Source organism: Argiope bruennichi, chromosome 8, assembly GCF_947563725.1.
Source record: "Argiope bruennichi chromosome 8, qqArgBrue1.1, whole genome shotgun sequence".
Taxonomy (NCBI): Eukaryota; Metazoa; Arthropoda; class Arachnida; order Araneae; family Araneidae; genus Argiope; species Argiope bruennichi.
The window spans coordinates 63,470,112-63,495,632 of NC_079158.1; the positions used below are offsets into that span (position 1 = coordinate 63,470,112).

General features: G+C 25.4%; 1 protein-coding gene across 1 annotated transcript; it reads left to right on the forward strand.

The window, feature by feature from the left end:
• The first annotated feature begins 1,009 nt into the window (after window positions 1-1,009).
• Window positions 1,010-24,838, forward strand: LOC129981045 (dynactin subunit 2-like). The gene is made up of 13 exons (XM_056091658.1): window positions 1,010-1,191; window positions 3,080-3,163; window positions 3,983-4,073; window positions 4,574-4,641; window positions 9,220-9,318; window positions 12,045-12,205; window positions 15,695-15,842; window positions 15,967-16,032; window positions 17,569-17,607; window positions 18,004-18,256; window positions 20,686-20,777; window positions 20,878-21,074; window positions 24,307-24,838. The coding sequence occupies exons 1-12, from the start codon at window positions 1,156-1,158 to the stop codon at window positions 20,959-20,961; spliced, it is 1,221 nt and encodes a 406-aa protein (XP_055947633.1). The 5' UTR covers window positions 1,010-1,155; the 3' UTR covers window positions 20,962-21,074; window positions 24,307-24,838.
• Window positions 24,839-25,521: the final 683 nt, after the last annotated feature.

Below are 25,521 nucleotides of genomic sequence, written 5' to 3' on the forward strand. Positions count from 1 at the left end.
GATTTTAGTTATATTTCTATATTTAAAACATTAAATATCACGTGTAGATAGATGTAATACAAAAAAAATCGATCATTATTCCCATTTTGGTATTTCATGTTAAGACATTAATGCACGAGCTCTGTCTTATTATTGTTAAAAATAATTAAATAGTTTATTAGGCATGATCTATGATTGACGATATAATTATGATTTCAACGAACAAAGAAAACGAACGTTATACGAATCATTATTATTACCAATAAATCAGTTTCAAGTTTCAAGGATTGTTCGAGACCACGGTAGCTGAGTGGTAAGGTCTCGACCGAAGGACATAGATTCGAAACTCGATTCCATTCTAGATCTAACGTATATGTGGGTCTGGTGCTATTTTAATCGGCTTGTAATCGTCCTTTCGTGCGATGAGAAAGTTTGGAGAAGAAGTACCAGCTTAAGTGTTGTCCTTATCAACCAACCACTCTTCAAAATTACGAGGGCTGTTCCAAAATAGCCCTGGTGTTGTCTTCAAACGAAACATTAATATAACTAAACTAAACTAAATATTGGCCAGTTCGATAAGTGTGCTAGTTCTCTGTGCTCCTGAAGATATAATTTTAAATGTTAGATTTTTCGCACTTCTCCCTTATAGACTTTCTGCATCGGGTGCTTTAATTATATTCATTTTGTTCAGTGTATTTACAGCGAATAATTTATATACACATATGTGTTTTTTATGGAGCACGCAGTAATGCATGCATCATGTTTCTCCGATTCATTCGGATCTTAGAGCTCCAATAGTTTTAGTAATGAATTTTAACAACTTATTTCAAACACCAAACGAGGATGATATATATTAATGCTGTTTTTTTAATGTTATTGTGGAATGATTTTGCTTGTATTTCAATATTTAAACTTAATATAATTTTAAGTACTTATTTACTATTTATAATTTAATTTTGTTTCTTCGACAGTATTAACAATGTCACAAGCCATTTCATAACCGTGACTTTTAAAAAGTATGTATTGCCTACGTCATATCGGCTCTGTGACTCATCCGGGTGTTGATATACAATATTAAACAAGAGTGTGTACGATTTAAAACATTGGGAAGGAAATTTAAAATTGTAACATTGCCTAATTTTATAAATTTTTTGTATTTATTTATATAGGTAAAATATGGCTAATCCTAAATATGCTGATTTGCCGGGCATTGTAAGTTCTTACTTTAATTGTTGAAATGTAATTTTTGGAAAACTAGTAATAATATTTTATTAGAATTTTTCTAACTTATGTAATTTTGGGAATCCAGAAACAGTATTTAATTAGAATTTTGCTAACTCATACAGGGCCAGAAGTTTATTCTAAACGTTTGAAAATTATAACATTGGCATAATTTTAAAATTTTGATAATATTTTGAGACGACAAGAAGATTAAAAATAAAGAAATATTTTTAAAGAAATTTCTGTAATAAGTTTTTTCTTTGTACACTGCTAGTTAGCCCGTATATAAATGATTTTCGCGATCATAAATCAGGAAAATAGAATAAAATTTAATTGCAGCTATATATGTTAACCAGACTTGCAATGCATTATAAATTATCATTTAATGCAAATAATTCTGCTTGTCAATTTTGAGGAAAATGATATTACTGAATCTAGCTAATTAATTATTACTATGAAAATTTTAATGAAACGAATACAAACGATACTTTAAAACTAACAATAATAACAGATAGGAATAATTCATTGTAAATATATATATATATATATCTGAATAAGATATCTGTTGATCAAAAAGAAGTGCTGGATTTGATTTGATTTCTGAAATTATAAAATTAGTGAATTTTCGATTCAGCCTAAGTTATAAATTTTATAGTTGTACTATTTTTCTGCTACAAAATTTTTTCTCTGAATATAAGATTGAATGAATTTTGTTAGATTTTTATAGCTTTATTATGATAAAATAAAGATTCTTGATTAGAGCAAAACATTTGGATTCCTTACAAAAATTCTAAATTTGAAAAATTTAAAAATTAATTTTACATATAACCAAAGTTAATTCATTAAAGCAGATATATATTTTTTATTTTTAATAAAATCTGAAAAATTATTTTTTATGCATTTAATTGGAACTAATAATCAGATAAATGTTATATTCCTATTTAAATTTCTTATTCACAAGCATATTTTTTTGTAGAGAAGAATAAGACAGAAGTCCATTAAATAAATGATTTACTTTGAATTGTTTGTAATTACTAATAATTACTATTTATATAAGTATTATTAACTCCTGTAAAGGGGGTATGAACAAAATTCATGCCTAATATTTGTTAATTAATTTTTTTGTTGATATATTAAAAATTTTGAATGATGTAAAATAAGGTATCATAAACTATTGTTCTGAATTCCAAATGGGTTTCCGAAAACAATATTAAAGTTGTGAAAATTTGCACAAGACATTTTTCTTTTATATTTTTCAATATCTGTAAGTAGAAATAAATGAAAAGCAAATCCTCAAAGTTTTATTCAATGATTTTAAAAAATTGATTTTCCCTTTATTTATTGTAATAGATGTTTAATTAATATATATTTTCTATCTTTGGGATGTAATTATTAGCATAATAGGACCATAAATGGAAAAAGTATAAGAAGTCACAGTAAATTATTGAAATAAAATTTTAATATTTACTTTTAATGCATCAACTGTTTAATAAATTAATTTAACCTTAATATTTTAAGAAAAAAAAAATCAGGTTATGAAAAATTTTTTAAGGTCCCAAATTATTATTGTGGTGCTTTATCAAAATTATTTAATGATATTTTTCAATTCAAAATGTTTATTTTAATTATTCATGAAAAAGAAGAAAAATAAAGCTATTGTCCCTTATTTCATTAAAAAAAAAAAAAAATGCTTATTATTTTCATTCACATGCTGAAAATGTTATTGCATTTTACCAGATGGCACCTTATTAAAATTATTCAATGATATTTTTCATATCAAAATGTTTATTTTCAATTATACTTAAAAAAGAAGGGGAGGCAAGAATAAATTATTCCTTATTTTGTTTAAAAAAATAATGCTTATTATTTTCATTTTCAGGCTCATGATCAACCAGATGTGTATGAAACAAGTGATTTACCTGAAGCCGAGCAAGGAAATCTTTCTATATCAGATGCTATGGTGGTATGTTAATTTTTACTTCTTTCTCTTTAACTTTATTTATTATGGATTTAATAGCAGTTTAAATTAAATGAAATATTTATTTAAAAAATAGCTACTATTTTCAAATTGTTCAATAGTTTCATTTAACAGTTTCTTAACAATAATAATTTTTTACTACAGGTATTTCTGACAAATATTCTATGATTTTAAAAATCCAACTGTAAATTACTTAAAAACTGTTCTTAAAGCCCTCATTTGAAAGGAAATATAATTTTTTTGTTTGTTTTCATATTTAGAAAAAAGTGAAGTAGTAAAATATTTTTTTATTGCTGTTTTTGCTTATTTTGCATGATTTTTTAATGTCTTCTCTGATTTATTTAATTTGTCTCATTTCTTTTCCCTAAAAATATTACTAACATTCATCTTTTGCTTAATCTTATTGTTTTATAAAAAACGTTTGAATCTAAAATCTTGATTTTGTTTTCAGTTATGAAAAAAAGAATGCAGTTTCTTACTTAGCAATTAAGAAAGAAAATTCAATAAATTATTAATGCATTTTAACAAATCAAATTGTTGATATTGCTTTTATTAGAAAATAAATTAAAAAACTTATTTTTTTAATCTTTGGGCTTTTCTAGCTTCTTAATTTTTCAAATAAAACCTCATATTATAAATAAAATTTTATTTAAAATTACTATATTTTTAAAATATTTTCATACTATGAATCAATATTCATTTATCATTGTTTGAATTATTAATATATTTTGAATAGTAATACAGTCTGTAAGTACAAATTTTAAGTATTTATTTGTTAAGGAAAGCTTTGTTTTATATATTTAGGATCAATGTGATAGTGTTGAAACTCTTAAAGTTTCTCCAAATGAGGCTTTTAACAAATTTAAAGGAAAGTCTTTGGATGGAAGAAATGTTGGTGAGTAATTTGGTTTTGTATGTTTTTGTGAATTTTTTCTATATTATTTTAAGAATACATATGTAATTTAATACTTTACTACTTTTGTACTTCATTTTTTTTAATTGTGTATTTTGTGAATATTTGAACCATTATTTTAATTTTAAAAATTGAAATAATATTAAATGTAATTTCATTTTATTTTATCAAAACTTTCAGACGTATTTTAAATAAATATGAGTATACATTATAATTCATTCAAGTAAATTTAACTTTTGTTTATTTCTTGGTAATTAATTTTTTTTTAGAAAAATAAATAAAACCAATATAAGATTATACCTTTTAAACTTTGAAAGGCAAATTATAAAATTTTTAATATATAAATGGTGCATCTAATTGAATGATTCTAAATTTTTACATTTTGTGCATGCATTGATATAAAAGTTAGTAATTTTAAATATTAAAATTTTCATTATACTTACTTTTATAATATATTATTAAAACATTAAAATCCATTTCAGATTTCACTGATGGTATTGGTCATGGAAGAAAAATTGGTTATGATATTAGGTCTGGAGACTGGGAAATGGTTTGTTAATGCATTGTTTTTTATGTGAAAAAATTATTAATTATTGCCATTTAATTATTTATCTTCTTGAAATATATAGAATTGCTTCTTAATCAATTTTTTGTCTGCATATTCTATAAATCTTTGCCACATTAAATTTTGAATATTTTAAAAAGTTTTATTGCATTTTAAAAAATTAAAATGCTACTTTTACATTCATGGGTCATTTTTAAAATTCGGTGCAATTTGGAAATTGAAAAGACAAAAATAAAAAAAAATTTTAATTAGTACATTTTTTTTAATATTATTAAACAGACATTATTTCTGTATATTACTTGAGTATTTTTGATACATTTTTTTCTTTTATATATTTTTAATTGATGTTTTTTTGGTCAGATATGATGAAAATTGTCATGTCTGTTACCGGACATCTTTCTTGTAATTTTAGTATTTAAGTTCAGTGTACAATAATGTAAAGCTATATTTAATATAAGTATAGAGTCATTTTACCCATATAATAAAGACTTTCGAATAAAAAAATATTTCTTATGGTATTTTTATACTTTCGTTTGTCATGTCTGTTGCTAATATAGAATTCTTACAAGGATTTTTTTAATATAAAATACTATAAAAAACAATGCAAAATGTCTGTCATTCTTATATATACTAGGCAGAGTCAATTAATATGTAACTCTAATTGTAGCAATATTATGTCAATTTAAACTTTTTAAGGAAAATTTTGAAATGGTAACACACATGACACAAAGTAACAGACATGACACTGAGTAACAGACATGACATAAATTCAGGAGCCAAATTTTGATGTAAAGCTTGAAAGATAGAATTAAGCTAAAATGTGTTTCTCTTTTAGTACATAACTTTTTACTATAAAATAAAAAAAAAAATAAGTATATATTATTTGAAATTCACAGATACAGAATTGGAACATGTGTACACATTTTATTTTTTAGTATTTTCTTGAGTTACAATGCTATTTATTCAACATCATATTTGGAGAGATCCACATCAAATATTATAATTGGTGAAAAGAGCATCCAGTTAGATTTGGATTTGGAAGTTTCATTACAATATCCTCTGCTTCAATATTATATTCTTTATCATCCTCTCAAAAGAACTTTGCATGATTCCTGACTTTTTTTAAATACTTAACTGCAAAATTGTTGTCCTGGATGTCGATTATTTCTGAAACGAAATATTTTATCGATCGTTTACCCTCCAATTTTACAAGTACGAAGCTTCCTTCTTGAATATCTTGTTGAAAATTGTTGGATAAAGGAGAAGAAAAAGATTTACAATTATTTTCTGCGTTATTTATTGTCATGGCTGTGCTTTCTTGTTCATTTTCTTTTAATGCAAATACATTAACTGTAAAACAGTCACAGACATTTTTCTGTCTGCAGAAACAGCTTAAATCCCTAAAAAACATTGAGTCATTCCCAAAAGAAAAAATTTGATGTATGCTCATCGTTCCTTTTAAAACCGGAATATCAGATGGAATTATTTTTTAAAACATTTCTACATCTGTTTCACAGATATAATGAAGCGGAATGTTTGTTTTATTTATTAAAACATTAAACAGAGTTTTTGCATCGGGTATATCTGTCCCCTGTGCAACTATTTTGTCAGCAGCTCTCTTAATGGCTACCCCTATTCCATCAGCAGCACCCTTGCCGTGACCAGCCTCAAAAAAAGACCATGATCCATACTTATAACCATTATTTGCTATATGCTCATTCAAAAGGAAGAAATTTTTCTTCTGCCCATATTGCGTGGTAGGGCCATCAGAAAAAAAGTGGATAATTTCAACTTCGGGGGAAATTCTCTTAAGCTCGTTGAATATTGGCTGAAGGTGAGCCCAAATTACTGCAGGACCATGGTAGTAACATTCGGAAATTGTGCAGAACGAAATTGGTTCATGCTGGTTTCTTAGATATAAAACGCTAGTATGCAGAGTTGCCTGCTTTCTCGATCCTCCGAAATGAAATGCCTGTACTTCTGTAGCATGTTTGCACACGTAATTTTCAGAAATAAAGTTTAATAATGCAAATGATTTGATAACATTGCAAACATTAATCAATTCAGTAAATACAATGTGATAATAAAAAACAAAGAAGATAAGAGAAAAAATGAAAAACAAACATGCACTTTTAAAAAGTAAGAACTTACATTTATTCCCCCCTCCACCCTTAAAAAATTCTTCCTAACTACAATTTAAACAAAACAAACCCAAAAATTGAACCATATTTCAAATCTTGAAACATGTCAAGTCTGTTACCAAGATTGTCATGTCTGTTACTATATAGAGTAACAGACATGACCAGTAACAGACATGACATTTCAAAGTACAAAAATTAAGGAAACTAAATAATTCCATAAAAGCATGAAAATAAATTTTAATTAAAATTAAAAACCTAAAAATCTAAATTAATCAGTTGAATAAATTAATAAATAAATATATTTTATACAAAATATTAAGGTAACAGACATGACATGCAATAAAAATACTTAACACAAAAAGGCTTCAGCTTCTTCAATCATACATCAAACATTCAAGATGGCTGCTTGCATTTCTTTATTAGAACATGTTTCACTGGTATACAAGTGTTGTCATTTCAAAATTTCAATCTTGTTGCTTAAAATGTTGAAAATATTGTATGGTAACAGACATGACTTAATGTCTGGACAGCTGTATTTAATTGGTAAAAATCATCTATTCTTCTTAAAAGGTTATTAAAACCTTCTTTATAACATAATTAAGAGTATATTTCACAATAAAAAAATATGTCAGAATAAAAATTGTAATTTTTGGAAAGTAATGCAGCAAAAAACATTTTGAGTTTTATGATTTGGACAGCTGAATTTTTGTTTCCTCTCAACTTCTTTATTAGAAAAAAAAATAAAAAATCAGATGAATTATTTTAATTTTATTGTTTCTCCACTGGAAATTGCCTGCTAAAAAGCATGGTAAAAAGAAAAATCATTTAAACTTTATAACATCTTGTAAAAAAAATGTGTTTCACATGGACAACAAATGGCACCGAATTTTGAAAATGACCCTCATATATGATATTAACATCAGATTTTTACTCTTTAACCAATTTTGAAATATTCTGTATTGATTACTGTAAACCAATTCCAAATCCATTCCAGTATTTCCAATATAATCTATATATATTTTGTTCAAGATGTCTTTAATCAGGATTCATTAGCTAATTTCTGAATTGTCAGGGATATGCTTCCTATGAAACTGTTCAAAATAACATTCGGAATTATATTGTTAGAGTTAATAAATATACTGCTAAAAAATTATGAAATAAGAATTTTTATAGAAATTTTAGTAAAATATTCTTAGGAAACCAGCATGTATATATGTAACCATTTTTGTGACATGAGCAGGTTATAAAGCTCTTAATACCATTATTTTAAATTTTTTTATTTTAAACAATTTGACTTTTAAAAGATCCACCAATTAACACCTTGTTTCCTTTGGGTTTTTGATAGGGCTACATTAATGAAGTTTGAAGCTTTATAAATTGGTCAATTTCATCTCCGAAGATTTGATTTTTTTTAAAATTTGAAATGCTAATGCACTAAATATATTTTATTAAATATGACTGATTGGACCTGGGGAATAAATAAATATTTTGACTTTAGGGTTTTTATCTGTACATTTATTGATTTAAACAAATATGAATCTTAATGTCATTTAGAGTTTTTTTGGAAATAGAATTATCTGCCATCTATATTTAGAAATTAGCTTTGAATGAAAACAAATTATTATAAATTGAATGAACTGATTGTAGAAAACTATTAATCTTCTGCCTGTGAATAAATTTTTATTTTTTTTAAATTCATTCCCTGTCTGCCATTAATATACATCTTGTTTATTATTAAAGTTTTCATTGCATAATAAAGCAGTTTTTTTTAATTTGAAAATTAACTTAATTTCACCCTTAGTAGTTTACAATAGTAAACAATTAATTAATAATATTTGGACAAAAACTTTCCTTTTTGTTTGATTAAATGAAATATATTATTATTATTGGGGATTCCTGTAAATGGTCAATTTACACAAAACTTAAAATATTTCAGCAATTATTTTGTTCGAAATTCCAATTTATATGTTACATTTTAAAATATATTTAAATTGAGCTCAGTTTAATTATTTTCTGATAGATTGCAATTAATGTCAGAGATAGAATTTAAAATTTTTAATTAATTACTCATGAGGAGTTAATATATTATAGGATATATTTATTTTTTCTAACTTTTGGAAATAATCAAAAATTAGGGAGCTTTTACATGCATTGTAGAATTGTTATTATTGTTCTGAATGGAATATTGATTGATATTGATTCATCCAATAATATAATTGAATATTGATATTGATTCATCCAATAATATATTTTGTCTGAAAAATAAATTACATTTCCATTATTAATGATCAATTATTATCTTTTTTAGTTAGGTCATATTTGTTTAAATACAAAGTAATAAGTATATCCACACTCCTTTCCAGGTTATTTTTAGAATATGCACATTCTTTATTTATTTATTTATAAGTTCAATTAATTTCAGATTGGAGATCATTCCAAAGAAAAAGAAAACCCACTTCAAGCTTACAATAGAATCCAGTTTGAAGTGAAACAACTTTTTGAGCAAGTCAGTGAGATGAAAGTAAGTAAAATAGTCCTTTCAAATATGACATGATTCAACAGTGATTTTTTAATTTCCAAAGTGCAGATCAAAGTGCATGATCTTTACTTTAATTTGTAAATCACAAATTTTATCTTAAGAAGTACTTTTCCTCTATTTGCACTTTTTTTATCTATTCCTTATTCAACCTCTGGGAGAAGAAAATATCATCAATATCAAGTTAATTTTCATAACTTTCTCAAATATTCCATTTTGTGAGTTTTATTTTATTTTACTGTATAATTAATAATTTCTGAAACTATTATATATACCTAAAGCTGTTTTAATTCATGGAAGGAAAAAAAAAAAAAAATGGCTTGATGAAAAATTGAGTTTGAAAATATTTCTTTATATTTTCTTGATGGATAAATGTAAGCATTTCAGAATCTGTTTAATAAATTTTTTCAAATAATATTATATTTTACTTTATCTGAAGAATCTTTTGAAAATATATATTATTAAGTATTTATTATAAGCTTCATGATCTATTTTTATCATTTGCCTAAAAGGAATTTTATGTTGTAATTTCAAGTTCAATGATTCATATATATCATGATTCAGAATAATTATGTAATGATTATTTGGCAAGAATTATAAATTAGGATGCTGATAGACCTGGAAAATCGGAGATATCAGGGATAAGTAAGGGAATCTTACAGATCTGAGAAAGTCAGCGAAATATCTAAATATATGTAAAAAGGAGGAAAATTGCAGACATGAATATTTCTTGTCAAGCATGTGAGCAATCAGTGATATTGCACTATCATTTCTTTACATCTGTGGCTTAATGTCACTAAAATGATCATAGTAATAGCAACCAAAGACAACTTTCTTTCATGGAAATTTTTTGAAATTTCATTATGATAAAAAGTGTGATAAGCTGTTGAATGTTGCTCATAGCAACTGCAATGAAACTTTTGGAAAGATTGGTTTTCGTTTCTGACAGAATGAACAAATTTTGGTTCTACCCATTCTCAACTCAAAACCTTGCAGGGGTACCATATCTTTGTTAAAAATGACATTGATATTTTCTTATGGCAGCAGTAATAGTAAGAGAGAATTTTCAATCAGTAAAGATTTTCTAAAAGAGAATATGAATGCATAAACACTAATTTCAATAAGAATTATTTATGCCAATGTTCAAGAAAATAGTGGAATACGAAATTTTGTAACAAAACAATTAATTTTAGGTGTCAGGAATTCATGAGTTAAACCTGAAAAGTATAAACAGAAAAACAAAAGGAATTATGCAAAAGATTTTGAAAGAAAAAAAGGAAGGCAGAGTGTCAGTGCAAAAAATTAAAAAAAGACAAAAAAAAAAAAATCAAATTTTTGAAGCAACTCAAAAAGAAAGTTTAAGAATTGAGAAAGAAATTACAGGCTTCAAAATTTTACAAAAAAATAGATTTTAAAACTTTTTAATTTACTTACACAAGAATTGATTATTTTAAAGCAAGTATTTTTTATTATTACTTTAATAATTAATCTTTCAATTTTGAAATTAATAATTATTATTTACAATTTTTTGCTTTTTAATTTTAATAGTTAAACAATTATTTTTTACTTGAATTATTATTATTAAATTTTTATCTTATATTTAGCATTATTTGTAATAATAAATAGAATTAAAAAAAACTGTTTGATTAGAGAAATTAAATAAAATTAAAGAAAAAAGATTTAAAGTAATATTTTGGTATTTTCTTTTGTTTAAATCTTTGCTAAAATATATATTATTAGGTATGTATAATTATATTAATTTTGCTATTTATGCTGAAACATATAATTCTGGTACTATGCAAAGAGTACTAATTAGTTATTTTGAGCAAAGATAATATTAATCTTTCCTGTTAACAAAATTTGTATTGTAAAGAGTACTTTTAACATTTCATGAAATTCTTATGAAGTACAACAAAGAAACGAAGTATTTTATTAAAATTTCCAGTATTTTTTCCTTATAAGAAATGTAAAACAATGTTTTAATAGTTTTTTATGAATGTTGAATTCCATTTTTTTAAAAAATTAATATAATGAAAGTATATCTTTTATATTAAATAATTCATAAAAATGCTTTAAATAAAGCATACTGTACACATATATTGATTCTAAGTACAGAGAAAGCCAGGAAACTAATAGAATTAGTAGCCGTAAGTCAGGGAAAAGTTTCAAGTTTAATGATGGAAAAAGTCAGGGAAGTTTTTTCACAGCTTCTGTAGCCATCCTGTAAATAGTATGTATTTGCTTTCGTGTATTTGTCTATAATCTTATTTGTGTAATAAATGCCATGAATTAAATTTAATTAAAAAATTTCTGGTATTAATTGACTAATTATTATTTATTTATTATTTAATAATGATTCATTATAAAAATTGAATTATAAATTATAATTGAATATTGTTATTGAAGTTTCTGTTATAATAAAAAAAAATACTATTTACTGTTGCAAAGTATTATTAAATTTGTTCATTATCTTTATTAGTTACAACTTTTCTTTACCAGTAGATTCAATGATTTTTTTTTTTTTTTCAAAATTTAGAATGTTAGTTTCAGTTTCAATTTTCTGCCTTTTCAGCAGTTTGAAAAATATACTTTCATATTTGCATTATATTATGTTCTAGTTACCACTTTTAATGGCCCTAGTTCTCCATAGGTATTGATTATATTTGATTTTAGTTTAATCACTTAGCTAATTTTAATTATTATTTTTTAAGGAATCATCTACAAAAGAAAATAAATCATCTCAAGTGCCTCCAGTAGTTCTTGTGCAGCAGATAGAGCAACTACAAAAAGAACTGCAAGATTTACATTTGGAAAAAGTATTAGGCTCTGAAGCCTTAGAAGAAATGTCAGATCCATTAGGAGCTTTGCATAAGTAATTTCAAATATTTATTATATTTTCTCTAAATTCACCAAACTTTTAAAAGCAGCCAGCTTAATTCTACCAATGATTGAATATAATATTTCTTAATTAATCGTGCTAAGAAACCATATGCAGTAAGAGTAAATGTCTGTTCTACAAAAGTTCATTTGTGATATATTGTTAATCTGCATTTTGATTACTAGAAGCAGGTAGTGTGAACTACTGAATCACTTTAAATCGGCTAATCTGCAGATGTTTTTATTAGGAATTTTTATTTGCTATCTAATTTATAAATACATATACAATATTTGCTGTGTGATCTCACTTTATTAAATTCAATTTTTGGAAAAAATATTTAAGGAAATAATAGTTAAAATGCAAAAATAATTCATTTTTACAAAAAACATGGATTTCAGCATTTTTTGGAATCAAGTTTAATGCTTCTTGTGATCAAATAATTTTCTTTTATGTAATAATTCTGCAATAATTTTAAAATCTCAAACACATCTTATATAAATTCCTTCATTTCATTGTTCTTTTAATCATGCCACTATTGAATTCATTTTATTGTTCATTTAATCATACAGTTACCAAACCCGTTTTTTTTTTTTTTTGGTCATTTAATCATGCTGTTTATATTATGATTAAATTATATAAACATTATTTTATGAAATTTAACTGTTTTTTTTATTCCAAGCATGCTTGAAATTGTATTTTAAGAAAAGTGATATAAATGATGCTATAAAAAAACAATGCATCTAATTACATTGATTATATTAATAAAATTGCAAAAGTTTGTTCTAAAATATCTCTTATATTATTTTTTGTAGTTTTCCATGCTGTTTTATTTATTTACTAGCCGCTTTTGGCGACCAGTCAGTTCGTCAATCTTAATGCTTGTTAAAATTTTAATATTTTATGTAATTCTTACTTTAATAGCTTCTTCATTAAAATATTTTGAAACTTCAATTTAATAGTCATATAATTTACTCATATTATTATAAAGACCTTCAGTCATAACATAATATATATATCTCTAATTTCCTGTTAGCTCCCATAAAATTTATGCTTTAAATTAAAGTGGAAAAGATTATTCTGCAATTAATATAATAATATTTTTTACTGAAACAAAGCATTTTTTTAATAATATGATTACTGAAAAAAGAACCACTGAGCATTTAAACCTTATGAGCACTAAAGAATATCTTTCTTAATTTATGTAATATCTTAAGAATTTGTCAACAAAATTTTCTCAGATTCATCATGAACAGATCGGATAATTAACAATGTTTAATTTTAAATGCACCAGACACTAAGAAAATAAACAGAATTGTTTAAAATAAGCAGTCGAAAACAGGTTTAAAAAAAACTACTTAAAAAACAATATACTTAAAACTATAAGCATAAACAAAAAATATATAACTAACATAAATACAATTTAATTACAAAAGCATGCTACTAAGCTACAAATATTTTAAATCAAGTTCGCTTCCCTTGAAAATAGTTGTCAAAAATCAGAACACAATACACACGCGTGAATTTTCAACGCCGGTTATGATAACACAAATACGTGAATTTTTCTACGCCATTTGGAGTATGCAGATTAGAAGTTTTCAATTTCCGTTATTCTGCTTTATTTTGATTCAAAAGTACTTTAGAATGAATCTGAAAGATCGATTAATTAACAATGTTTAATTTTATATGCATCAAACATTAAGAAAATAAACAATCGTTTGAAATAATTGGTCGAAAAATGTTACGCCTAACCTCATTAGCGTGGGAAAAAAACTGGAATTGGTGGTGGGGAAATGAAGATTTTTTTTCCGAGGGAAAGTTAGTTTTTAATTCATAATTAAAATTCTAATTAAAAATTCACAAAAAGGGGACCTCAGGTGCACATTCTTGACCTCCAAGTTATGCAGGTACCAAATTTGGTCGCTGTTGGTCAAATGATCTGGCTTGTAAAGCGCCAACGCACACACACATTGAGCTGTATTATAAGTATAGATAATTTTTAATCATCAGTCAGAACATTTAGTAAGAAGACCCTGATCTAAATTGCTTACAGTTTCCATTGTCTTTATATGATGAATTAAAATAACTTAACAAAATAACTATAACTTAATGTGTATCATAACATTAAAAAAAATTCTGTTTCCTTAATTTCAAAAACTTAAACTGATTTAATACTATATTAGCACAATATATATATAACTAAACCTGCAATAACTACATTTTTTTTTTTTTAATTCTAAGGAAATTATACTATCCGATGGATGTTCTTCAAATTTTACTCATAAGTATTACTTAACTTAAAGAAAGTTTTATGACAGTTAATTAAATAGTTAATTTTAAGAAATTATGTTACTGTGTAAAACTATTGTATGTGTACAATATTGTTCGAACAAAGAATATAAAGAGCCCAAGATTTATTCAGTAAACTGAATTTGAAATGGAAAAAAAAGGCATTTTTAAATAAGATTTCTTATATATATTAAAAAAAGTATGTTTAACTTAAATTGCTGGATTTTTCTTTTATCTGCTACTTAAAAATTTATTCAGAACTTGATTACTTAATTTTAGGATCGATGAGTTTTAAATTCACTATTCAAAATTGCTGTCTTCATATTTCAAGCCATAAACAGATTTTTAACTTGTCATTCATAATGTTTACTTAATTTTGCATTTAATTTAATACATTTGTTCTATCAATAGTTAATCTGACATGCAATAACATCCTTTTATCAATATTTTGCTATAAATATTTATTATAAGTCCCTCAAATTTTATTCACAAATACTAATGTATAAGAAAGACTTTAATAAAGGTTTTGTTATATTTAATTATATAAATTTTTCATTAGTATAAACTTTTACTCTGAGCAATGCTTGTTTTATCTGATTATAATGTGGTAATATATCCAAAAGCAGATGATGATGTTTATTTAATATTATTTTAAAATATCAGAAAAACTTCAAAGTATTTGTCTAAAACATGTCATTCAAGATTACTATTAGCCCTACCAATGGAATAATGGCACTCCTCACTACTACTACTTTTTTTTTTTTTTGCTTATACATTTACACCAGTAATTTCATAGCTCCCTACACCAGCATCATTCCAAAATACTCAGTGAATTTCTTGTTGAAGACACCACATCCCCTTACCACCCTCTCTTCTGTAAATTTATTTTATAAATTTCTAAGGCTTTTGAATTTCAAAATGCGAGTAGGTGTGGTTTATATATTTTCATTCACCATTGAAAATCTCAGTTAGCAACATAAGTAGCTTTTAAAAGTAATTTTAAAATGAAATTTCAGAAGTTTGCTTATTATAAGCAATCAAACATTTTTATTAAATAAAAGAGAAGTGAAGCCTGAATTGTATGAACAAGTAGCATAATTTGTATTAATTTCACTAAAAATTTTGGTTTAAAATCTGCTTTTTAATTGTAGTAACATTTTAGGAAAATTTTGAAGAAAATGTTAAAATATTTTCTAGAAAACTCCTGACACAATTAGAAACTTTCAAAAATGTACCAGTGACGGATAAAAAACCTAAAGCTGCTACAACAACTCCTACTGAAGAAGCTGTTAAATATGAATTGTATGTGCGGCCTGATCAGGCAAAATTGGAACAGGCTTCTAAAGTGAGTTAAGTTTTGGAGGAAAGGTATCTGATGATATATTCAAAATATTTACTTATTCATATTAAATAAGTAATGCTTATTACTATTTGCTTAATATGTAATTTATTCATTTGTAATTTTATAGGTGGCTAATCTAGAACAACGCTTAAGAAATTTAGAAAATATAATTGGACCAGATACAAAGAAATTGGTATGTATATTTTGTTCTATGTATTTTAAGGAACAACTATTTTCTAGAAAGATGAGAAATGTATTGAAGTATAAATATAATTATTTTAATATATACGTTACAAATAGAATTTACATCAATCTATATTCTAAGCAATGAAATGTTTGTGATAATATTTTGAGGGTTAGACATTTTAATTTTATAAAGAGCAGATATTTATAGATTTTGGTTGCGAAATCTAAAAGCTAAAAAGTATAAATTATTTCAAACAAACAACATTTCATCTACTGAATGTGTCAAACATGTGTTAAGATTCTTCAATTGTTGAGGCCAAAAGGGGGGGGGGGAGGGGGGATTTTAAATCATTTCTAGCTTTATCATATTGTTAAGGAATTTTAAACAAATTACTATATTTTAATAATTTTTATATGCGTTGAAAGTTTATCTTTCTGTCATCCTCACAAATAGTTTATAATATTTTTATGGAACTATTTAACAAATAAAATGTTAAATAAGTATGAAAATTTGAAAAAGTATTGTGTTAAACAATGAAAAAGGTTATTATTAAATTTCCCTTTCTTTAAAAAAAAAACTATTCATTTTATTATTTAAAAAAGTAATCATTTTTATGCCTAGTAATTGATTAAATAAGAATAGTTAATGTTAAGTATTTTTTACATGAAAAAAATTCATCATATACTTTATACATCACATGCATGTATAAACTATTAGTTTTTACAAATTAGCTAAAAATTTAAAGTTTGCATTTAGTTAAAAATTTGTGAATGTTAATGTTATGCATATGCATGAAGTAATAGGGTTGTTGATGGTGATCAGATTCTTACAAATGAAGAGGGAAAAAATGTCTAATGTAATTAGCATATATTTAGAAAAAGTTAAGATAAATGAAAAGTAAATAAGAATTTGTAACAAAGTTTTTTTCCCCATCATTTCTCCTCCCCCCCCTTTTAAATTAAATTTTTTTGTGTAAGTAATGCAGATACTTTATGTATTGATTAAAAAAAAAAACTTTTGTTGATATATATTATGTATAAGTAAAGTTATGTACAAGAAAAGTATACTAGTTGTTATAAAAAGTAATAATTAGTATGCTTTTCTTGCATCACTAATTTGCTGGGTATTTAATTGTCTGATATTATAATATTAATTATTAATTAATATGATATTCATCGTTAATATTTCTCTTTTGCCCTATTTTGTTATGGCATGCATGATGGATTAGTTGATGCTATTAAGAGAAGATAAGAATATGTATTACCACATATGCTGTAAAAGAACTTTAGTTTTTATCTTTTAGTAACTTGAGAAGGAAGTAAAGAACTTTCTTTTTTAATAACTAAATATAATTCTTAAAAAGGAAGTTTTATTTATCTGTAATCATATGATAGATTTTTATTATACTATGGGGGGATGCAATAAATGAATTTTATAAAAAAATTGTATTTTAAAAATATGCTTAATTTTATTTTTTAGAATTGTACTTAATTTTATTGATTTCTTGCATAAAATTTTCTGATGTATCTCTTTTTTTCCCAGTCGTTTCTGACATCAAATACTGATGGAAAAAGCGTCAATGTGAGTAAAATTTCTTGCATTTTTTTTTTATTGAATTAAATGATAGTTTAAAAATAAGACTATTATATACTAGTAAACCATTTGTTCTAAATTAATTTTTCTTTAATTTTTTTTGAACAATAAAATTGAAGGGGAAAAAAAATTATAATTCAATTTTCAGAATTTATGTATTGCAAAGCATCCAATAATTTATTATTCATCAGTGAATTAAAAGGTCAACTTTGAATCCACTAACAAAGATTTGGAAAATATTTAAACTCTTTCTAATCTGAACAAAAGATGGACTACTTATATAGATCTAATGTAATATTTTTGATTAGCTGTGTTTGAAATTCAATAAAAAGAAAAAAGCATATGATCATAAGAAGCTATACTTAATTTACTGTTCATTTACAGGCCGCTATTAATTTACTGTCCTCAAAATTAAACCTGTTAGAGCCAAGTTACCTGGATCAAGTAGAGAGTAGATTTGCTGTCCTTCATCAGTGCATGCAACAAGTGTCTGAGAAAAAACATCAGATAGAAGATGCTGAAAAGCAAAATAAGATTGCTGAACTCTATGAACTTGCAAAGAAAGTAGACGATCTAAGTACCAGTCTTCCTCAAGTAGTTGAAAGATTGGTTTCTTTAAAAGATCTCCATGAACAAGGTAGTAATTTAAATTCAAGGTCATTTAATAATTTCACTTAATTAGTTATGCAATATTACCTCCCTCTTTCTCTCTCTCTCTCTCTCTCTCTCTCTCTATATATATATATATATATATATATATATATAATAATATACAGTTGAAATTTCCTTCCACTTAATTAAATATAATACATTAAGATGCAATTCATTTTGTTAACTTAAAATGAATTGATATTTGGCTTTGTAATTCAGGCATTTTGCGGTGTTTTTTTAGTATATTTGCAACATATATTTTTCATTGGCTAATAGCTTAAGAGAAGGATTAATATTCATCTTGTACATACATCCAATAGATTTCTTGCATAATATTTTTAATATATATCGCATATTATTAATTGACAGTAATAATAAATTGAAACCAGGATCTTCCTATGGCTCAGTATCTGAATTGGATTATGATCAGATCTACTTGGGCTAGAAGAGGCTCTATTTCTGTCATTTGGAGACTTTAATACACTGTCTATTTTAAATTGGGAAGTTTCCAAATAACAGCATTGATTTTCCTTGTCTTTTTTAATTTCATCATATCTATATAGATTTTTAAAAAAATTTCATTTTGATAAATTATTTTAAGCTGAACATATAGTTTTAATCTTTATTCTTGATTCAATCATGAGTTAATATTTTTAATTCTTTCTTTCAGATAAATTCCCCCAGTATTCGAAATTCGAATTTTAAATCGTTTAAAAAAATTTCTATTATTGGAAATATACAAGTTTGTTACTGTGCTTTAAATAAATATTCTCTAGTAATTTCTTTTCCATTTTGACTAGTTGGAAAAGATTGGCTTGACTAACTTTTGCTTTAAATTTCAGTAAATGAAAAATGTCAATGGGAAAAAGAAGTGACAGAAAGCTATTAAATTTCTTCTGTTTAATCAATCTAGAACACACACACATATAAAAGATAAATATATTATAAAAGAGCCAGTATTCAATATTCTTGTTAAATTGTGTGCAAAATATTTTTTCTTCTCTGAAATTTTATTTTTTTTATTGATGGTATGTGTTTTTGCAGTTTACATTTTTTGTTATAGTATAATCCCCATATATTGAAAGCTGTATATACAGAACTTCTTCAGAAATCTTGTATTTTCAATAGAAGAATAATTTCTGCATAGTGAATTATGCACTTTTGAAACATGGTTTATAGAAGTAAGCATAGTCATCTGTAACAATTTTGATTATTCATAATTTCAAGGAAATACTCCGATTTTTATTTTTTCGAAATATCTTAGCCCAAGCTGTGACAAGCCTGATGCAGAAAACAAAAAAGAAAGGCTAAAATTATTCTGAACTTATATAGTTTTAGAAAAGAATTTATCAACACAGTGTTTTGGTTCTATAGGAAAAATTAATAGGTCTGTGCAACTGAGAAGACCTCTAGTATTTAGGAAAATTTTTTTAAAGCATAGATTAATTAGGAATTATAGCAAAAGGGTTGTGTATCTGTAAAACATTTTTCCAAATTTCAGTTTTTATTCTTCATGATTTTAAAAAAATTCCATTTTTATCTTTTGTCTGAAAATTTCTTTGTTAAAGCCATGCTTGCAGAACCAACCAGAAAGGCAGGAAAGACTGAGAAAGTATTCCGAATTTAAATTGTTTTAGAAAGGTATTTGCTGACACAGTATTTTTTTATGTAGGGGAATATTGTATCCTGTGTAAATCAGAAGGTAAAGCTGCTGTGAAGCTGAAGTTTGAGTGATGGAAAATTATATTTAGAATGTAGATTGATTACAAATTATTACATACACTTGAAAAACTATTTATAATTATTACATTCAAAAGGAGATTATTGGTTTCATTCATTCGAAGAAATATTAATTTAGTTAGAAAAAAAAAAGGGAAAAAAAAACTGGTTGATTGATTCTTATTGTAATAGAAATAAAAATTCTCAGAAGATTTAAAGTTGTTTACTAAAAAATAATAAACACTGTCATGTGAATTGCATCTTATTCTCAGCATCTGCTCTAGAAATCTCTTTTCTAATGTAGAGAAAGAATTTTTATTTTAAATTCAGTTTAGTTTTAGATTTGCTTTTTACAGGGTATGTGGCTTCAGATAGAAATCCTTGAAGTGTGAAAAAAATGGAATTTTGACTAATCTTATCGAAAACTTTAAAAACTCTTTGCTATTTGAGCATTTTTAAAAATAAATTTATTTAATAGTTTAATATTTTAAGTTTTCATTCATCTTAAATAATAAAAAATACTTAATTGTTTCTAGTAAAGAAAAATTAACAATTTTCAACATGTATTTCTTTATATTGAAACTTTTATATATCAGAATTTTTAACAGGTATTTTTAAATTCAATATTTAGAGTTGTGACTCTATTCAAAAATATATATTTTTGCATGAAATAAATATTTTTTATGAAATTTACAGCTCTTCAATTTAGTAAAGCACTGACTCAATTAGATACAACTCAGCAGCAGATAACTAGTGCTTTAAAGAATAATGAAAAATTACTGAAAGAGGTGAGTAAATGTATTTTTATTTTAAATTTATAATTGTGATTAAAGAAATATTTTTCATGCTTTAAAACATCATATTTATGAATATTCGTTTCCTTTCTAGGTACAAGGAACATTTTTGAAGAATTCTGAAATGATTGAAACCAATATTGCCAATATAAATTCAAGAGTAGCAGCCTTGCAATAACTAAATTTCATTTTATTAAAATCGAAGTTTTCAGCTCGCCCTGTGATGGATTTTACATTTCTTTTATTATTTAATAACTTGACATATTTTATTGAATAAATTAAATTATATCACTAGAGGCCCATTCCACGGTAATGTATGTGACAATCGGACTAAAAGATATGCATAAATATCTGATAAATTTATGTACAAATGTAGTGAAAGTCAAAAATTTAATTTTGTTAGACAATTAAAAAAGAGTTTTAATAAATGGTAATGAAAAATATATTTGTATTTAAATTTTGAGAGACCTTTTAAAATTTTTTTTAGATAGTCACGTATGTGACAAAAATTGGAACTGTGATTTGATAACACCAACTTTCTTTAAAAAAATCAGTGAATTATATGCATGAAACGTGCTTAAAAAAAGTTTCCCATAAGAAAAAGGTTTAATGAAGACAAACTAATAAATGCATTAAATATTTCTTTAATTTTTCAATTAAAAAAAAAATGTAACTTTACAGGTCATGTATGTGACAAGTAGTCATGTATGTGACATCGTTCAATTTCACATAACTGCATTTTGAAATATTACAGTATTGCGACCGTTAATTATAGGTGTTGGCAATACTCTAATTATGTCATCCCGCTGAATAACTCCTATATCATTCTCTTGATAAATGAAGTTGCATACGGATACCTGCTTTAGGAAAATAACATTGATTTCGGTGTTATCTAATGCAGACACCTGTGCTACATAAGGCTTCCAGGACTTTTTTCCAAACACTTTTACAAGTAAAAACTTGCCAAGTGAAATATATGCAGAAGTGTGATTTTGTGCAAGTAATGGAGTTCTTTTCAAACACTGTTCTGTATTTTTACAAAAGCATAGCTCTTGCACAGTTGTATCCAAATTTTGCTGACTTGTAAATAAACAAATGTGTTCATCCAAACATTTAATTATGTGGGCTTTTTTAATTCCTGGAACATCCTTAGCTAAATTCCAATCAATTTGAGTTTTATCTATATCCTTTTGCAGCATAGGAATGACAGTGATATTTTGTACTACTTTTGCAGCAACTGTAGCAAAATCAACTGCATTCTGTACTATAGCTCTTCTTGCCTTTACTTCCGCATAGACTCGGGACTTTGCAGTACCTCCTATCCCATCAACAACTCCCTTTCCATGGGAAGTTGCTGAATATTTCCATTCGAAACTAGAAAAATGCTTTTGTGTTTTGAATAAAATAAAGAGGAAGTAACAAATAAATTTGTTTTTAAACTCGCTGGATGGTCCATCGCTCCAAATTATTAATTTTGGTTTATTTGCCTGAAATTTAATAATTTCCAAAAGCTTCAAAATGAAAGCAGACACAGATAGCTTAGATTTATCTTTAGTATCACTTACAATAAGATAACTCTGTGTTTTATGATTCTTTTCAAATAATGCAGCTGTAAACAAAGTTACGTTTTCCCGGCTCCATAGTGCAGACTGTATTTCACTTTGCCACTCACATGAATAACTCATAGCAAAATCTACTTGCAATACAACAGTATTGCTTTGCTTTATATCAGATTGAAAGGCAGCAGCTTGGATTCGTTTAATTTTTACATGCTGCTTAAAACTTTGAAAATTTTCTAAAACATTATCAGTTAATTCAGCTATGCAACCTTCATTGGTTTCTTTATAGAAGCGCTTATTTTCTGACTTAACCCATTGGTGCCATTGTACATTAGAAGCATTATTTAATCCTTTTTTGCCAATAAAATCTAAAAGCAATTTTCCAGCATTACATTTATCACATTTTGTTTCCCAACACTTTGATTCCAAGTCTGAATTGCACAGCACTTCTTTCCAAAAATCATTGTTATAATCAATATTTAATCCTTTTAACAAAAGAATGAAATTCTCATGACTCTTGCATTTACACTGATCACTAGGTGTGTCTTTAAGAAGAAGAACATTTTTAGGTCTTAAACTGCAAAATTTTGAATATCCAATATTAATGCTTGGATTTTCTTCCTTAAACAAAGCATGTGCTTCTTTCATATACATTGTAAGAAAATGTTTACGAACACGTTTTTTAATGCCATTTTCCCAAATTATCATTTCATCATGCATTCCTGGAGCAGTGTAGACTATGTCTGCTCGGCACAAGAAGTCTGCCACAAGTTCTTTGTTTTGATTATTATCACTGATATTGGACTCTCTTTCCTTTTGCAGTTTTAAACCTACCTTTTCCACTAAATTGCTGACTACAGCCATTCGTTTTCGAGGTGAGGTTGGTAAGGCTTTCAAAGTTTTTTTAACTGCTTTGCCAAGTGTCTGGGGAACTGTATAAGGAGAACATTCTGGGGTAGTCGCAATAGAAGAATTCAAACTTGAAATTTTTGTAGAATTACTTATCTTTTTGGCTGCTCTGCATTTCCTCTGCCTTTCTCTAGCTGCTTGCTTTTGTTTCTTTTTCTCCTTTTTTGTCATAGTTGCTGCTTTTAAATCTCTTATTTTTTTCTGCCTTAGCTTTTCTTTCTCTTTAAAATCAGGATCATTTCTTTTTTTCTCATAATATCTCTTTTGTTTAGTAGCATTTTTTATTCTTTGTTCATCATCCATATTTTAAGCTTAAAATAGCAAAATAAGACTAAGATGCTTAAAGATAGCAAAATCTGACTTGCAGCATACTTCAAACACAGTGTGCTGTGAACCTTTGCTTAAAAACAAACATTAGGTTATAGCTGGAGAAGTAAAGGAATGTACTGCCATCTGGTGAGATGAATTTAAAATAACTGCTTTGGATTTTATAATTCAATGTCACATACATAACTGCTTGAAGTCACATACCTGACCATTGAAAATTATAAATTAATTATAATATTTTTTAAATTTTTAAATGCAGTTTCATCAAATAGTATGATTATATTTAGAAAATAAAAATTTAGAACTTTCTATTAATTTAATGATGCAAAAAATAAAAAAAAAGTTTTAATGGTCATGTATGTGACACTCCACAATCTTCATTAGCTTTGATTGTTAAAACAAAGCCAAAATAGACATTAATTTGTAATTTTTTGATATAGTATTACTAAAAACATATTAACAATTGAAAATTAAAATTCTATAGGCACCTTATGAAAGGTGAAATAATTATAGAAACCTTTAAAAAATATAATAATGAAACAGGCCATTTACAAATTCTCAGCCAAGGTTTTAAAAAATGCAATTTTTGATGAGATCTAATATTTTTACACAAAAATCAAGTCAACAACAAGCAAAATCAGATATTTTTCATTAAAATTATGTGTTATAACCATGATAATAGATTAAAAAAAAATTTGCCCCTTGGTTTCAAAATCCATGGAATGGGCCTAGAATTGGTTTTTGAACAAATAATTAATATGTTCTTTATGCTTAGATTATATGAATAGATTTAAAAAATATTACATCAAGCATGAATATTTATAGGATTTAACATTCTTATTTTGAATTTTACATACAAGAATATGAATTATTGGTTATAAATCAAAGGAAATGCTAATTCATTAATGCATGAGAAATTATGTAAATTTGTAAATATTTTGCCGTACTATTTATGAATGAAAATTTCTATTAATAGCAGGTTAAAACAATATATAGAAATATGAGTGCCTCTAGATTTTTTTTATTTGCACTAAGAGTGTAGGCCTACTTTTGATATTTTTAACAAAGCTCCTTTCATATCCTTGAATATAACGTTAACAAGCCGAACTTTTGCACACCAATGACAGCTATTTTTTGAAAACATTTAAAGAATTGCTTTTATAGAATTAATATCCAGATTTTGTAGATTACATATTATCTGCAACTGTTTGTAGAAAGTTTGTTCAATTATAATAAGTGAATAAAGCAATTTTTTCTGAATTTTCATACTTATTCTTGCTATCATATGAATAAATTATTATTATTATTATTATTATTTACTATTTCATTTAATTATTAATTTTGAATACTTGTAACATCAGACCATTAGAATTGTCACTTTCAAAAGTAATATGAAACTTTTTTAGACCATTTATGCAATACAAATCAAAATTATTATAATAGAAATGTAATTTATCACACAAATATAATAATAAATGTTTGAGTATTTTATAGTAGGAATAGCCTGTATGTATTTTTATGATGAAAGTAAAACATATATTTCCAAGGATTATTTTGAAGAACAGGTTTGTTTGCATTGGATTAATTATCAATTCAAATCATATAGAAATCATCAATTTGACATTTTCTTTATCAGAATTGTATTTTATTATTTCACCTATTTTGATAACAGTTTAATATTTTTCCTGTAATTTTAGTTCAATTTCAGTTTTTAGTAAATGCTTTAATGTTAGTTTCATAACAGAAGAAAGATATTTTTGTTTCAAATACTATTCAAGTAGTGAAATTTTATTTTCTATCGTTATTGAAAAGGCTGCAGAGAAAAGAATAAAATTGAAACAATTTAAAATTTCTTTGCATATCTCAAAACATTAAGAGGAATAACCAAAATCTAGTGCACTGTTGTTAAATTCATAAGGCTTTTTACATTATTTAAAAAAATA

What these genes read in the sequence shown, in the direction of transcription:
- LOC129981045 (XM_056091658.1), top strand. Translation starts at nt 1,156, where the DNA reads ATGGCTAATCCTAAATATGCTGATTTGCCGGGCATT. An exon ending in TTTGGATGGAAGAAATGTTG is followed by an intron (nt 4,074 to 4,573) that starts GTGAGTAATTTG and finishes AATCCATTTCAG; the next exon opens with ATTTCACTGATGGTATTGGT. An exon ending in AAAAGATCTCCATGAACAAG is followed by an intron (nt 18,257 to 20,685) that starts GTAGTAATTTAA and finishes TGAAATTTACAG; the next exon opens with CTCTTCAATTTAGTAAAGCA.